We start from the raw sequence: 15502 nt of genomic DNA, 5'->3' as shown, positions 1-15502 counted from the left end.
TGTGGAATTCCTTGAAATCAATCATCATAATTTTATTGTGCAATAAAATGTACATTCCATCGCAGAAATGTGTACAATCAGTACGATGTCAGAGAAATCTTTGGATAACGAATTTCAGTTACAGGGGAATAACGCATTAAGACAATTCCGAATGACGTTTCTACGAGAAAAAAAAGATTGCCTAACGTGTTCATATGAATGCAAATACATAATTTCATTTTTTCTCTACTCAATTACTACCTGTCCTATATTGCTACAAATTCTATAAACGTTCTTACAGAATTGCAATTTCATAATACAGGATTGTACAGCATCGTAATTTTATGAAAAATTTCAGAAATTCTATTCGTTACTCGAGGAGCCGCAAAATGGCGCTACAAAATTCTAGTTGCCATAAATACCTCAACGATGTCCCCGTTAGACTAATAATTCGAAATAATTGCAATTTTTTTTTTTCCTTCGCTGTTTAATTCACATGAACAAGAAAGTATCTACGCGATTCTATTTTTTGGCAAAAGGTTTGAATCAGAGAGTAACATATAGTATTCCTCTCAATGTTGTATAAAATAATAATTGTATGTATATATATAGATATATATATATTAACTCTGTTTTACATCGATATAGAAGTGACGAATTGTAAACTCGTACCTTTTGTACATATCCTCCATTTTTAAATAGTTGAAAAATAAAGTGTAAGACACTCTCATACAAGTAAAGAGATGCGGTAAAATTGGTATAATGCAGATTATCTTGCGTAAACAATTAAATATCTTTAAATGTTTTTTAGTATTTTTTTCTTTTTTTATACACATAGACTTAGATTTGATCGTCAATTTGTAAAAAGAAAAAGTAACAAACAAATTGGAAAGATCAAAATAACTTGTTTTTAGTAATATAAATTCAAGCTCTCAATGTTACTAACAGAACAACCATTCGCATTGTTATCTCTTATGGAAATGTTTCAATGACTCTTTTCAATGATTCTCACAGCTTATCATTGTTAAATTTAATTCTGAAGATGTTACAAGCGTAATTATCCAGTAAGAAAAATAGTTTGGTGCTGTGCTAATAATGTTAACAGCAATTTGTATATTTGTAACATAAATAATAGCGAGCGATTGTTATAATGATACTAATAAAGATAGTTAATTAAGTACAATGTTTAAATACGATTTGTAAAAGCATTCTTACGCAAGACTGTAATAAGTTCATTTTTTCCCTCTTCTTTGTATGTATGTATATATATGTATAATACGCACATATATATAGACCAATATTTTTCATTCTTTTTCGTTCAATAATATAGCGATACAATGTTTCGCAGAGAATAATTTTCCCGTTCAATGACTCCAACGTCATTCACGTACTTAACAATTTATGTACAATACATATACACACTGCTTTTCTTCTCTCAATCTACTTCGTTATAAATTAGTGAAAAAATAATGCTGCTTTGGCCATGGTCTGCGTATCGGTAATTATTATTTACCTACAACTTCGTTGCTAAATACCTACACATTCGAATGCGATTCTTCTGATAATCCTCAAAATGGTCAAAAAACTCGAAATGTATATTTATTACAATCTCAACACCTGAATACCATATTGAATATATTCACCACAATATAATATAATTTCTCTCCTAAAATTCCGTTTATATATTCAATTGCGACGAATGGTATTAATACTTTGATTATTATCACTGTGTACAAGATGAATTCTTTCTGAAGCAAACAAATTCACATTCTGCTTTTGCTCTGTATACTTCCAATACTTTTCTCAATTTCATTTCATTTCAATTCTCTTCTGTTTTATCTTTTCAAATATTCTTTCAGTTTTATTATTGTTACTCAGAAATAACACGTTTTGACACAGTATTTAAAATACTTCTATTTTACGTATTGTAAAGCACCAAGTATGTGTACCTATGGTATGACAACAAAAACTATTCATGTGAATTTTCATTCTACGTTTCATTCATCTTAGACAATTCTCTTGTGTGTTTGATGTGTTACAAGAAGAGCTCTGGTTGTCAAATTTGATTACACAAAACGTATGTGGAATGCTTTAACCATCCATGGAGACATATTGAAAATTTCATTCAAATTATGGACAATGAATACCATATAGAAACGATTATTTGTATGGAATGTAACGAATGAACAGATTTTTTAAAAGACTCCATTAAATTATTGTCCTTCGACAATGCAAGCCGAAATCGGACCAACATCAAACGAATGAAGTTATAACTTATTACAGTATCTAAGAGACATGACATTGATTAGTAAAACTTTGCTGTTAAAAAATAACATTTGATTCTTATTTCAACACTCATATAGACGCGTCCTGTGATTATGGTAATCATGTTCGTCCTTTTATCACCTCATTACATTACAAGAAATAAAATAATTCTTTTTATGAAGGCATGTATATATATATAACATCGAGGAGCTCATTATCTTTGAAATAAATTAAGATAGAAGCTTTAATCGATATTAATTATTTAAGCTTACCTATTCAAGTACAAGGATAAACTGATCTTAAGAAAGTACTGTACAATGAAAATAGCTGTCATGTGACTCTAGTGTATATAACAAATATTTAGTTACTATTGTATTACCTATGATCCGTTAAATCTTCTCATATATTTACGTTCCAATAAATTAATATTCACGTTGCAACAAATAAACAACGATCTGTACATTTAATATAAAAATTAAACCTAAGGACGGAAAACAGAAAACGCTAAGACTAATCGGATATTTGACGCCCACTGTTTAAAAATTGTTTTCTTCATTTTAAAGATGGTGGATCATTGAATCTACCATTACATCGCTTATGCATCTACTACCTTTCAATGCACAGAAATTGTGGGCTAGTTATTTTATGTTATTGTAACATATAGCATCTTAAAGAATTCTTTTAGATAATAATATCTAGGATATGCCCAAACAACCATTTGTGCAAAAAATGTTTTTTTCTTTATGGTATTAGTACAAAACTTCTTATTTATATCTTGGACTATCTGGAGGCGTGGGTTGAGTGTTTGCTCTCTGTTTCGGTCCAGTTTTGAACGACATCTTTTTTACGGGTCTGGGAGATATTCCATGAAGTGCTGTGCTTTCTGGAGTATCATTACTAAACCATACCCTGCTTCCATCAGAAACTGGAAATAAAATTTAAAAAGTTGTTTTGATTGGAGTTGTGCACTTTCAATTAGAAATCATGTAGGAAATAAATACATGTATTATAATAATTGCAATGACAGTCTTTGTCATGTATGCATATGTATTAATGGCAAAAATTTACGTGCAATTTGCTAAAAAAAAAGTAATATATAATTAAAAATTAGTCTATGCTAATTATGCATATAGAATTATGTAAAAAAATTCTATTTTTATTTTTTATTTATATGTAAACAAAATTTTATAAAATGAAGTTAGAAAATTTAAGTGTTGAATTGTTTGCATTATTTTTATAAAGTGACATATTTTACATTTAACTTTTAAGTTGTGATAGAGACATGACTGCCTACATTTACAAATAGGCACATTTATTTACAACTATATGAGTTGCAGACAACTACTTGCAATGTGCAATACTATACATACATATATTGTCTTAAAACTATTTCAAGTTATAGATGCTTTTATAAATTTGTATTCATTAATATTAACAACTATAATACAAAAAAAATTTAAGAAAAAAGTTTACTATGTATCATTTATTTAGAAAAGTATATGCATAGTATTGTACAATATTTTCAATCTATAAAGCACCATTAATAAAATGACATGTAATATGACATGAATGTTTTAAAGTATGTCTTGAGCTATGTCTAATATGCATGTAAAAAGGAGATTTTACCTCTGAATAGATTGTGTAAGACTGTTAAACAAAAATATAGTTAAGAGACACGTGAATATTAAATAAATAATAGTTGGAATATATTTATCTTCAGCCTCGTTTCTTTTTTTTTTTAGAGGAAAGAAGGTGTGTGTATATATATATATACTTTTTTGTAAATGTTAGGCAAAATGTGTAATGTCATCATAAATCATAAAAGTGTCTATATAAATTTACTATTATTTTTTTATGTAAGTAAAGATAGATTGGAATTCACTGGATGAAACTTAAAAATGGTGTATAAGTTTGCATAATTATCAACATATTATAACATATAAATTCACTACCAGGTAATCTATCAAAAGAGAGAAATAAACAGGATACACTTTATAGAGACGAAAAAACATTGGAAAAACAGCAAAGAAAAAAATAAATAAATTATAATACTACCTTGTTGGGTGGTGTTACAAGGTGGGTGGGGGTTAGTGGACTGAATTAGTCACCTCTATTCGCGCGGTTATCACTGCTCGCTGCCGAAGAACTTCGCAGTCCCGATCGGCCCTGATGTGAATCTATAAGCGCTGCTGCGAGGTTTGACGATGCTGTGGATTGCACGCTTGTTGTAGATCCTGATAGTGTGATATCGATAAAAATAATAATAATAACTGATACCTAAACTTGTGCAAAATCTATTAAAAATAGTTTAATTTCTATGGGTCGCTCACAGCTTCTATGGAAAACGAATAAAAATAATCCATTTCATAATTGCTATAAAACAAGAACTATGTACAGAATTTAATTGCAACTATTTTGAAATCAAAGAAGAAAATGGTAAAAAGTTAAAAAAGATTTTGTTCTTTTCTTACTAACATATACAAACTAACCAGATACTGAAGAAGTCCCACTAAACGGACTTGGCGGCTGTACTGGTGAATATACATTGGCTGTAAATTCTTCAAATGTAGTAGCTTCCTTGTGATTCCTCATAACAGTATCGATAGACCTCGCTCTCTCTTCATAACTAAAGTATTTCGTATTAATCAAGAAGTACAATTATTAAACAGAAATAATCAGAATGGTACACTTACTAATGTTGATATAATGTAAGTGTTGATCGTTTTGCCCTACTTGCTGCCAATGCTGTTGTCCTCACTAACCCAGGTAAAACTTTATCTTCAACGATACACTCATCAAACAAGGGTCCAAAGAACGGAATTTCTGGTTTTCGAGAAATTTGGATTCTATATAATTTATTATGTAACGGATAAATTACTATTAAAACATCACAAAATTCAGTTGGTATAATATCCCGACGATAATCTCTCCAATGTTCTGACCAAACTATGTGAATCTCATCGTTACCGAGATGCCGTGTCTGAAATAATTTTACTTTAAGTCTCTCATCTTAATATACTTTTTTCGTGAATAATTAACACTTACTTTTTGCAACAAACTTTCGGGACTATCAGAAGGCATTCTTGTTGCTACATGAAAAAGGATTTCAGTGAAAGATGTTGCAAAATAAGGTGCTGTAACACCAGATGCTTTTCCAGGTACAAGACCTCCAAGAAAGCCTGTATGTGATTCAAGTTCGACCTCCCAAGCCAATCTAGCAATAAAGCTTTCATATTCTTTGCTAGCAGTGACATTACTTAATATGGAGTTTTTGTCTTCTTGTCCCTGACTGACATAAATTACGGCTATTTTATGCGTTTCTCTAGATCGTTGACTATCGAGATTTCGTAATTCGCGTAAAAGTTTTTCGTTTTTGGATAATAAATGCAATTTTCTACGTTGTTCCCAACCGGATAAACCCAAGTGCGAAAACAAAAGACGGCAGTGATGAAACGGTGCTGGAGGTGGACGACACGATGGTGGGCTTATTGCTGACGCACACATGCTGGAAAAGATATTCCAATGATATGAATAAATTTAATATTATATCTTTTAATATAGCATACCTAATGTGCTGACTCCAATTATTGATATGCTCTTGCTCAGCGTTTCTCTGGTTGAGAATTGTGGCAATGGTTTCACTCTCAAGATATTGACCTTGTGGTGGATTAGCAGGCGCATTAAGTGCAATTTCTGGATTAGTTAATACTTCCGGACTTGTATGTCCTATGTATTGTAAGAGCTAAAAATAAAAATATAAAGTTAATATAAAATGAGTATTAATGATACAGATTAATGTTTTAAAGTACTAAAGTATTACATCATCTAAATTGTCCATATCACTTGCGGCATTTGCAAATGTAGGCAATATATGTGGCTCACGATGTCTTATCGTATGTCGAGGTGTACATGTTTGAGATGTTATAACACTGCTCAAATCGTCTCCATGTACTTTTGCTTTCCATTCAACTAAAAATGTTAATGAATATTATAACTAAAAATATTTAATATATAATAAAATTGAAATATTAACGAATAATTTTATTACCATGTTTTGTAAATGCAATCGGCACATCGTCTTCAACAAACGGTTGACTGTATAAAATAGAGCTATCCCAGGATGCTTTCCCTGCTAAATCTCGCAATAATACCCTGACTAATGATGGCGCTGTTGTTAATCCAGCTGTAACACCTCCGCCGGGTGCATCTAATGCTGCCAATTCAACAAGTGACATTATTACGGAATTTGACAACATCAACAATTGTATATTTGGTGCATGAAAAATTGCAGAAGATAGCTCATCCCCATCGATTCCTGGTACATCATCTAATTCAACAACTAACGAAGATAAACGTGCAGCTCCAATACCCATTGGAAAATGTCCCAAATGATTTATTAAATGCATCATTACCTAAGAAGAAATATTGAAATTTAAATTTAAGTCTATAAGAAAAAATATTTCAATGATATCCTACCATCTTTGCTGCTAACTGAACGGATTGAGTATTGCCTCGACGGGGTGATTTTGCGCAAATATCGTCAGCTAAGTTATCTAAAGTAATATCAGGATCAAAATCATCATCTTCATCCTCATGACTTTTATTTGTTTGTGATACATCTTTATCGATTGTATCTTGTACTATGTTATCCAAAACCTGCAATATTTTTAGTATGTTTTGATGTTATATGTTTATCATGAATATTTCAATTTATGTTAAAAAAAAATTGTTGATAATGTTACTAACCGTAAATAAAGTCATTAACAAAGGTTTTCCTTGAAAAACGCGTAATAGAACGGAAGGACCAAGGTGCATAGCCCATTCGCCCAAACAAAATAACATTGATATTGTCAAAGGACCGCGTCTTTCTCGAGTGCTCATATATCCAAGTGTTTCCGATAAAATCTAAAGTATACGAGTAAAATGATTATTTATATACCAATCAAACTTCAAAATATAGTAAATTTTAATTTGATGGCAAAACTTACTTGAATTATTTTACATGGCACATTTGGATACAGCTCTAGCAGAATATCTGCTTTATCACATAACAACAAAAGAGAATCGCATGCCACTTGAGCAACAGTAGCATGAGTGGCCTATAAGATAAGAAAGAAAAATTGTTAACTAAAATATCGTATTTATATTGTATTTTAATCTTTATCTATGATTTCATTCTAATTAGTTTTATAGGGATAGCATGGAACAGTTAATCGGTAACATATAAAATAGGATAGTTGTCGTTCTTTGATGTTAGGATTCCCTTCCCCCAAGTTGATTTAATTTATTATAAAAATCTAATCTTTTTTCTTAAAGATTCTAAGTATTATCTTTCCATGGGTTGACAAATTTCGGGGAAAGAAGAAAGCAAAATATTTAACCCACATCTATGAACCACTGTAATATGTAAGATATAATAAGATTAAAAACATCGAAATATCACTAGACGTTTTACACACACAACCGTGCAATACACCATGCAATGGCGATGACACCCTTAAACAGACACGAAGACATCAGTCAACAGGTAAATACTGTAACAACACGTAATGAGGAGTCCAAAAAGTTAGTTGATCTAAGAAAAACTACCTGATCCATTAGTGGATAACAGATACCAGCTCTGCGACGTTCTGCTCCCTGCATCCGCTGTCAATCAGACTTAGTGAAAGAGACACTGAATTTCTCACTACTATTATTACATATCTACTACGTTTAACAATACATTACACTGTGTTTACTACTTAACTAAAAACTATAACCCAAATAAAGAAATATTAAATAACTATAAGATAGTTACATATATTTTATAGCATGCAGACTATCTTACACGTCAAAGAAAATTAACACAGGAATTATTTTTGATTTAAAATTGTTTACCCACAATGAATTCGACAAACTTACTTTAAGTGCTAAAAGAAGAACCGTAACAGCTTCTGGGATTCGTGGATGTTGATTTTTGTAGCACAATTCTCTGTATACAAACATAGCAATACTGGAAACAGCTACGCATCTTGCAATGCCGGTTGGTTCGCGTCTACAACTTCTCAAAAGTATCATAATTATATGTTCCTAGAATAAAACAATTTTTATTAAGGTATTTTCGATAAATTACCGTCAAATAAATAACTGTTACATTTTGATACCTTTGCATCTGGACATGTCATGGTTACGATATCGTTCGCAGTAGGTTGCAATACAGGTAATTTAACTGTAGTAGCTGGTAAAGATAGTAACGATCCGATAATCGAAACAGCCTCAGTTCTTGGTGCCTATAATTTACAATTTAGTTTATAATGTACAATTTAATAATGCTATTAATAAATTACCGTGAAATCTTTGTAATACCTGAATATCCTGATTGCTCAATATTACATTAGCAGCATGAATATAATCCAAGATTAAAAGACTAGATCCAGGAAGATTCAAACTGAACAACCTAGGACCAGTATACTTGACCAATACATGTAACACTTTGTTATCATTACTAACGATACCGCTATGAACCGCACGATAAAAAAGAGTTAAATGCTGTTTTGGCAAATTAATATCTTGTGGTTGAACTGTTAGAAGACAGATCAAACGGTATGCTGCCAATTTGCCAACTTCATATTGACTAGGAAGTTGTATTGCCTAGAAAATAATTACATTAATAATAGTAATGTAAACATAATATCAAATTAACAAATTAATATTGACCTTGAAACACCATGGAGCAATGACTGTAAGTGGAGGTATAAGTTCTGGAGCTGGAGGAGTCGCTTGGTTGTCACCAGACACACCTTGATTCAAGCGAATCTAAACGATATACGAAATGTTAATAACGTGTAATAATGCAATGTAAGACATATTATTATTATGACAAAATAGAAAACATCATACTTTCAGAAGTGTTTGTGTAAGCTGAACAAGGTAATCCATAACTTGTCCATGAAGGGTAGGGTCTTGAATATTATTTACATCCCCTAATGCTGATAACATACGACGCCATAATACGACCGCAACGTCGGGTAACCATCCGCGAACTCCACCACCTGCCATAACAGATCTCCTTTCTGATGCATCATTCGTATCTGCAAATTGATGATACAATCACAAAATTACTATAATTACTAATTATTCGTGATCACAGAATTACATGAAACAAACTCTTAATAAAGTTAAAATACTTTTGAGAAGTTTTCTCGTCGATTGAAACGAAACTCAAAATTTATTAGTAACTAAACAGAAACGTATTAAGAACGTATGGAAATATGCAATATACTGCTAGATTTATTTCAGAAGTATATCAAATTCTGTCTTATAAAAAGAAGCTATTTCTCGTATACGTAGTTTCGTTAATTTACAAAAAGATAAGCAAAGCACGTTGGATGGAATAATGCATTATTATTATTATCATTATTAAAGTAATAAAATATTCCATTGTTAGTTCTATATTTATGATTTTCTGTGCGATAAATAAAAAAAAACAAACATAAGAAATAATTTTAAATCATAAGAATGATCACACGTTGTTATGCAATTAAAAATGATGTTCTCATATCTTGATGCAAATGTTAAACAGCAGCAAACGATATACTTACCGATACTACTGCCGTCAATGTTTTCTATCTGTATCGGACTGTCTTTGTTACTGTCGACTCCGCTGCTCGGTGTTGGAGAAGGACAACGTGGTGATGGTGGTTCGCTATCGACTATTACAATGCTATCCAAAGATTTAGCACGCCTGTTCGGTAACATTTTCCGACCAGTTGTCGACGACGAAGTAGTACCGTTTGACAGTAGTCGTGCCATATCTTGCTCTATCGATAGGGGGAGTACTGCGCGTGTGGAAATTTGTTTACACTTAATACACAAATAAGCCACAACCACTAAGAGAATTGTTTATACCGGATCAATTTAAATAGAGCTTTATCGTCTAAAATTAGGAGAAAGCACGAATAAAAAGGATATTGCGAATGAGAGGCGTATTAAAAGAATAAAAAGAGATGTATGAAGAGAGACAAGTGTCTGGTCGACGCCAGAGTAGTTATTTTTAACTAAGTGTCAGCGACAAAGCAAAAAAGTAAGAGACAAAGTTATAAATAAATTGCACGTATTATCAGCAACATAGATGGCACTACCAAATGAGAAAGATTATCCAACTAAAATTTAAGAGGAAGAACCTTGAGACTCGATATTTGGCAGGCCACACTTACCAGGTATACCACTGTGTACAGTATGTGTGCGATTTCTATGAAGTTTTGTACGTGCTTTTCCATTGTATATCGTGTTATCGCTTGCACTACGAGGAAGTGGTCGTACCTTCCTTAAATCTCGCATCGGGTGGTCTGTTAACAATAAATATTTAGTTTCTTTCGAAATGATAAATTAAATGTTAGAAATAAGAAATCATATAAAAATTTCTTACCTGAAACATTTTCTTTAGATACGGTATTATTATCTTGATCGACACTTCCTTTGCGTGGTGGTTGAACACTTCCGGTTGAAGCAGCCCGGCTTCCAACACCACGACGCTTTTTAGTTTTTTGTTCACTCAATCTATCTAATGGCAAATCATTTAAATCCAAATTATACACATGCCTGGCAAGCACCCTTGTTAAAGTATCCAGTGTTTTCTATAAAGTAATAATAAAATATTAAATAATATAAATGTTAAATTTCTCATAATATGTATGCAGAACACGACTTTTAACTTAACTTACCGCCCATTCTCGAATTAACTCTTCCCACTGTGTTAAAGATGTCAACACTTCCAGGAACTGATCCCATAATTGTGTAGAAATAACAACATTTAAATTAGCTTTAATCCATGTAACGATTAAAGTCTGAAATATGGCAGGAGCAAGTTTACCGCCAATGCTTTCTTGAATCTTGCGCCGAGAAGATTTTTCATTTAAAACAAGTGATGTTATTTGTAGTAATACTCTAGCAAATATGTATACAATAAAATTAATATTACAAATTTGCGAAATAAAATGTTGTTACCTAAAAAGAAAACTATGATTTTGAAGGTATTTACCTAAGCAACTGTTCCCAAGTACCGGGTTCTAATCGAGAATTCATTACAACATATCGATATACATTCAAAACTCTTTTGCAACTATCGGTCTGTTCTTCCAGTAATGATAAAGATGCATTCGGTCCAGAATTCTCTAAGAAGAAGACGTTGGAAGCTTGTGTAATGAACACTTGCAAAACATTTTGTAGCCCTGCTCTTATAAATAAATTTTCTCTGTGTATAGCACCGAGGTAAGAATCATTTCTCAATCTTGTTTGACGATAACTTTCCGAAGGACTTTTATCGATATCATTTAGATCTTTTTTCGGATATTCTTCGAAATCCCTTTCCTTATGACTATCCAATGGTTCTAACATGAATGGTGGTAATTCCTAATTAAGAATATAAAAATAAGTAAATATCACTGGCCATATTATTATAGTGTTAAAAAATTATAAATTAAAACTTTACATTCATTTGGATCCAATCTTTATAAACAGCTATAGCTTTTCTTATAGCGCCAGCATGATTAAAGTCTAACAAAAATGCTTGTCTGTATAGCTCGTGTACGAAATTTACGTTATCCCTGTTTCCATACAAAACATCCCTAACAAGAGTAACTGCTGAAACACTACTATCTTCTTGATTTTGATTCTCTTGTTGAGACACAGTTGATTCGGGAGATAATAAAGTTGAGTCAGCACTATTTTGTGTAACGGAAACTCGACGAAGCTCTGGTTCCGTATTTTCTTCATTTGGAGTTGTGCTAAAATAGAAATTTTTTTAGCCATAATTTATCTAAAATCATTATAATGTTCATAAAAAATACTAAACTATTTGTAACAAAATACCTATGCGAAAGATGTGCGACACGAGCATCTTTTCTAGCAATATGGGTAAAACTAGCGATCCACTTAATCAAAGCAACTTTACATAATACATAATTATCCTGACTCTGATTCGTTGGTTTTCGCATCGTAGGCAACTCCAAATTCGGTTTGTACAACGAAAAATTTTCATCAAACTCAGGACAAATATGACGAAGATACGTAGTTTTAAAACGTTCTAATAAAAATTGAAAAGTCTTGTGCTGTCTTGAAGATTTATCTCTCCATTCTATCTTTACAACCTGTAAACGAAATAAATAATAGTTTTCTTAGTACATTTTTTGGTAATATCAAGTTGCATTGTTTCAAAATATGTAAATATACCTGAGTAACCATAAATTCAAGTAATGCTTCTAAAAATCGAACAGTCTCATTATCAAGAGGCTTTTCCCCACTTTGTGGGGGTAAAATAGGTCCACTGTCAACTGGAGTGACAGGACACTGATTTGAACCATTATCATGAAAAGTACTTTGTGACAACTGTGTATCATAAAATTCCTTCTTATCTTTATCATCACAACCAATAACTTTGACAAGTTTATCTTTCTTTCCATCTATCTTACGTTCAGACTTATAAGGAGATGGTTGTTGCGGTGGAAATCCTGGTATCAAGCTTGCAAACATTTGGTGAATGTGATCAGGAGCATTTTCACCAAGTGCTTGATACCACAAAATAAAGTATCTAAAACCAATTTAATACACACTATATAAAAGCACAAAACTTCTTACATAACATCACTAAGTATATGTTTACCTTATAGCTTCTCTTCTGAGTTTCCAACTATTACCAGGATGTAAAAGCTTTTGTAAAATCCTTGCTAGACTATGACATTGCCATCTTCTATTAAGAAGCTCAGGGAGAAGTGTTAAGACTTTTTCCAAGAGTTGCAACACCTGTTCCAATTCCTCTCTGTGTGCTTTATGCACTATAAACGAAATATTTATTAAATGTACAATATTCGGCCAGCTAACATTTGCTTAATATTTCATGGATGAAAAAAAAAAGAGAAAGAAGAAAGCATTAGTTCTATAGAGCCCTTGTGTATATACCAATTACAATGATATTATACTTGTGTAAGATTAGATGTAATGGTCAGATTAATGGAACGCAGACTGCAACATGCAAGGAATATACACTCTGTCATCTGTCTATTACTCACCAATGTGGAAGGAAAGTTCTGGCAGCAAAATAGAAAAACAAGCAAATAGTAAAATAATGATAATATTAGCATTTTGCAGATATTACACATAATTATGAGTTAATATTTTTAATACAGTTATAGTTTTATAAATAAAACTATATGATTTGGTCGACAGAAATTGCAGTCACATCTACGTTACAATGCAAGGCAGTTATGATGTATATTGTTAAAATATGAAATATAGTATACATGGAACAGCAAATATTTTTACCTCGTTGTCGCAGATTTGTTTCAGCTGATACAAAACAATCATACAGAATAAAATAGACATGACTGAAGTTGCCTTCAAAAAACCCCTTTGCTTCATCAGTATCCACATTTTCTATAAAATAATAATAGTAATAATTAATATATAGTAAAGTATATATTAATTATTATTACATAATTTTTTAATTTACTAAAAAAATCATTATTTTGTATTAAAAAGTGAACAAAGAGTTTCCTTAAAAATTTTTTTTACGATACTAATTATAAAATTTACAACAACAATAAATTTAGAAATGCTAGAAGGCAATTATCCTTAATAAATAATTATTGTAGCTAAAGATCAGAAATTACAGCTACTTTTCTTTCACAAGAGGTTTGGTTTATAGTTTATAGGGAGAGCTGTGAACCTCTATTACATCACCACTGGTCTTGTACATTTACACTTATATAGTAGAACCTTTTTCCTTCTATGTTCTCATATCACCACTGTCAATATCATTCTTCTTGATATAAGTACAATTGTAAAATTATAAAATGTTATATAGTTCTATTTTATTCAATAAAAAAAATTAAATTATACAAATTACATAAAAATATAATAGAAAGCATTTATATTTTCTGCAAGTTGGAGTAAATATTTATTTTTATCACAGAATAAATGCAAAATTACATTTTAAAAATAGGGAATTATGTGTATAAGAAATAAAAAAAATAATAGCACTGTTCTTGATGTCAACTTGTATAATTCTTTTTCTAATAATCATTTATGTATTCTCAATAACGTCCTAACTCATAAACAACCTACAGAAGTTTTTATTGGTTGATGATTATACATTTAAGCACATAATATTATCTATGTATAATAATAATGTAACATTAGCTAAAATTGGAGGCCACGATAGGTTGGTTACTGTGGTCATGCGGTTTGGTGATTAGATACTACTACTTAACACAGCACCATCACATTATAACTACATACAAGCTAAATTATTTTCTTTTTAAAAAATATTATACAGTAAGATTTAATAATCTTCAATGATTTATTAATATATTTTAAAACATGAAATTATATAAACCTTCTCTGATATCATTTTAAAATATACAATAATCAATACATTTATTCAAAATTATTTATTTAATTTTTACTTTTATAACATACAAAATTAAAGAGAACAAATCACATTATTAAAAAAAGAGCAAAGATGTTACAACAGTTGGTAGCAAAAGCTGTACAAAATAAGAAGGAGAAAAATGAAAAATTATTTGACATTATTTTCGGGAGGAAAAATTCCAGAAGTTCTACGACAGCATTAAAACCATCTCGGTACTGGTGTGTAGGCGGCAAATACTAACAAAATTGCCGCCCCTCTCCTTTAACTATCGTCGTATTCATTAACTGGCAACTCCTCGTTCATGATTAATTTTCACAACGAATTAACGTTAGCTGATTCATACAGCAATAAGAAAGAACGGTTACAGTAATGAAACGTAGGCTCACCTAGTACAATTTTAAGATGCTTGAACCGAGTCGCGCTATCCTTTTTAACATCCTGAATCTTCAGTGTTGACTTTTTGACGTCTACGTGAAGTTTTTTGCTGAACATGGTTCAATGCGAGCCGCCGGCGGCCGCGACGGCAAAAACTATCATCGAGGGTGTACAAAGTGGTGCTCATGGATACAGACCGACTAACTTCGCACTGTCACCATGTCAGCAACTCGAAAAAGACAGCCCCTTTTATCACAGTTCGGCGTCAAATTTCCCGAGCGCACACACCTCCGATCAGATGTACGTGGCAGCCATCTTGACATCCTCGGCGCGCACTGCTCATAACCTGTCGGGGCAATGACATCATCGCGCTCGTACGGTTAATTTATTTTTCCTTTTCTCTTAATTTTCAACCCACGCGAAACTGCACCTACACGCTCGATCATATTTCATCCAAGTATCTAATTATCAATTTTT

The 15502-nt window shown here is 31.6% G+C and overlaps 1 protein-coding gene across 10 annotated transcripts; it reads right to left on the bottom strand.

Moving 5' to 3' along the window:
- Positions 1–11: 11 nt before the first annotated feature.
- LOC100649088 (ral GTPase-activating protein subunit alpha-1) lies at positions 12–15338 on the bottom strand. 10 transcript variants are annotated; one of them, XM_048406029.1, is made up of 29 exons: positions 15037–15338; positions 13543–13653; positions 13290–13307; positions 12884–13055; positions 12454–12811; positions 12094–12371; positions 11714–12008; positions 11264–11634; positions 10947–11169; positions 10652–10859; positions 10440–10571; positions 9825–10061; positions 9124–9314; positions 8941–9039; positions 8590–8874; positions 8388–8513; positions 8146–8313; positions 7233–7343; positions 6991–7149; positions 6721–6900; positions 6293–6656; positions 6065–6213; positions 5811–5986; positions 5290–5749; positions 4938–5224; positions 4734–4870; positions 4353–4451; positions 3871–3891; positions 12–3169 (listed from the first exon to the last, which is right to left on the bottom strand). In XM_048406029.1, the coding sequence occupies exons 1-29, from the start codon at positions 15140–15142 to the stop codon at positions 3009–3011; spliced, it is 5682 nt and encodes a 1893-aa protein (XP_048261986.1). In that variant the 5' UTR covers positions 15143–15338; the 3' UTR covers positions 12–3008. The 10 variants fall into 10 exon arrangements, 9 of the variants coding, with proteins under 9 accessions (XP_048261986.1, XP_048261983.1, XP_048261985.1 ...); XM_048406026.1 differs by having other exon boundaries at positions 4353–4478; positions 15037–15337; XR_007224145.1 differs by having other exon boundaries at positions 2962–3169; positions 4300–4478; positions 15037–15337.
- Between the last annotated feature and the right edge of the window lie 164 nt (positions 15339–15502).

The sequence above is a fragment of the Bombus terrestris genome, chromosome 5 (assembly GCF_910591885.1).
Source record: "Bombus terrestris chromosome 5, iyBomTerr1.2, whole genome shotgun sequence".
Taxonomy (NCBI): Eukaryota; Metazoa; Arthropoda; class Insecta; order Hymenoptera; family Apidae; genus Bombus; species Bombus terrestris.
The sequence above is the reverse complement of the archived record's forward strand: the minus strand, read 5'-3'. Positions and strand labels throughout refer to the sequence as shown.

Bases quoted from the DNA above. Each gene is read 5' to 3' on its own strand.
- LOC100649088 (XM_048406026.1), bottom strand. From the start codon at position 15,142: ATGTTCAGCAAAAAACTTCACGTAGACGTCAAAAAGTCAACACTGAAG. The intron at 6,214-6,292 runs GTAATAAAATTA...TAACATTTTTAG, and splicing joins GATTGCATTTACAAAACATG to TTGAATGGAAAGCAAAAGTA. The intron at 5,750-5,810 runs GTATGCTATATT...TATCTTTTCCAG, and splicing joins AATTGGAGTCAGCACATTAG to CATGTGTGCGTCAGCAATAA.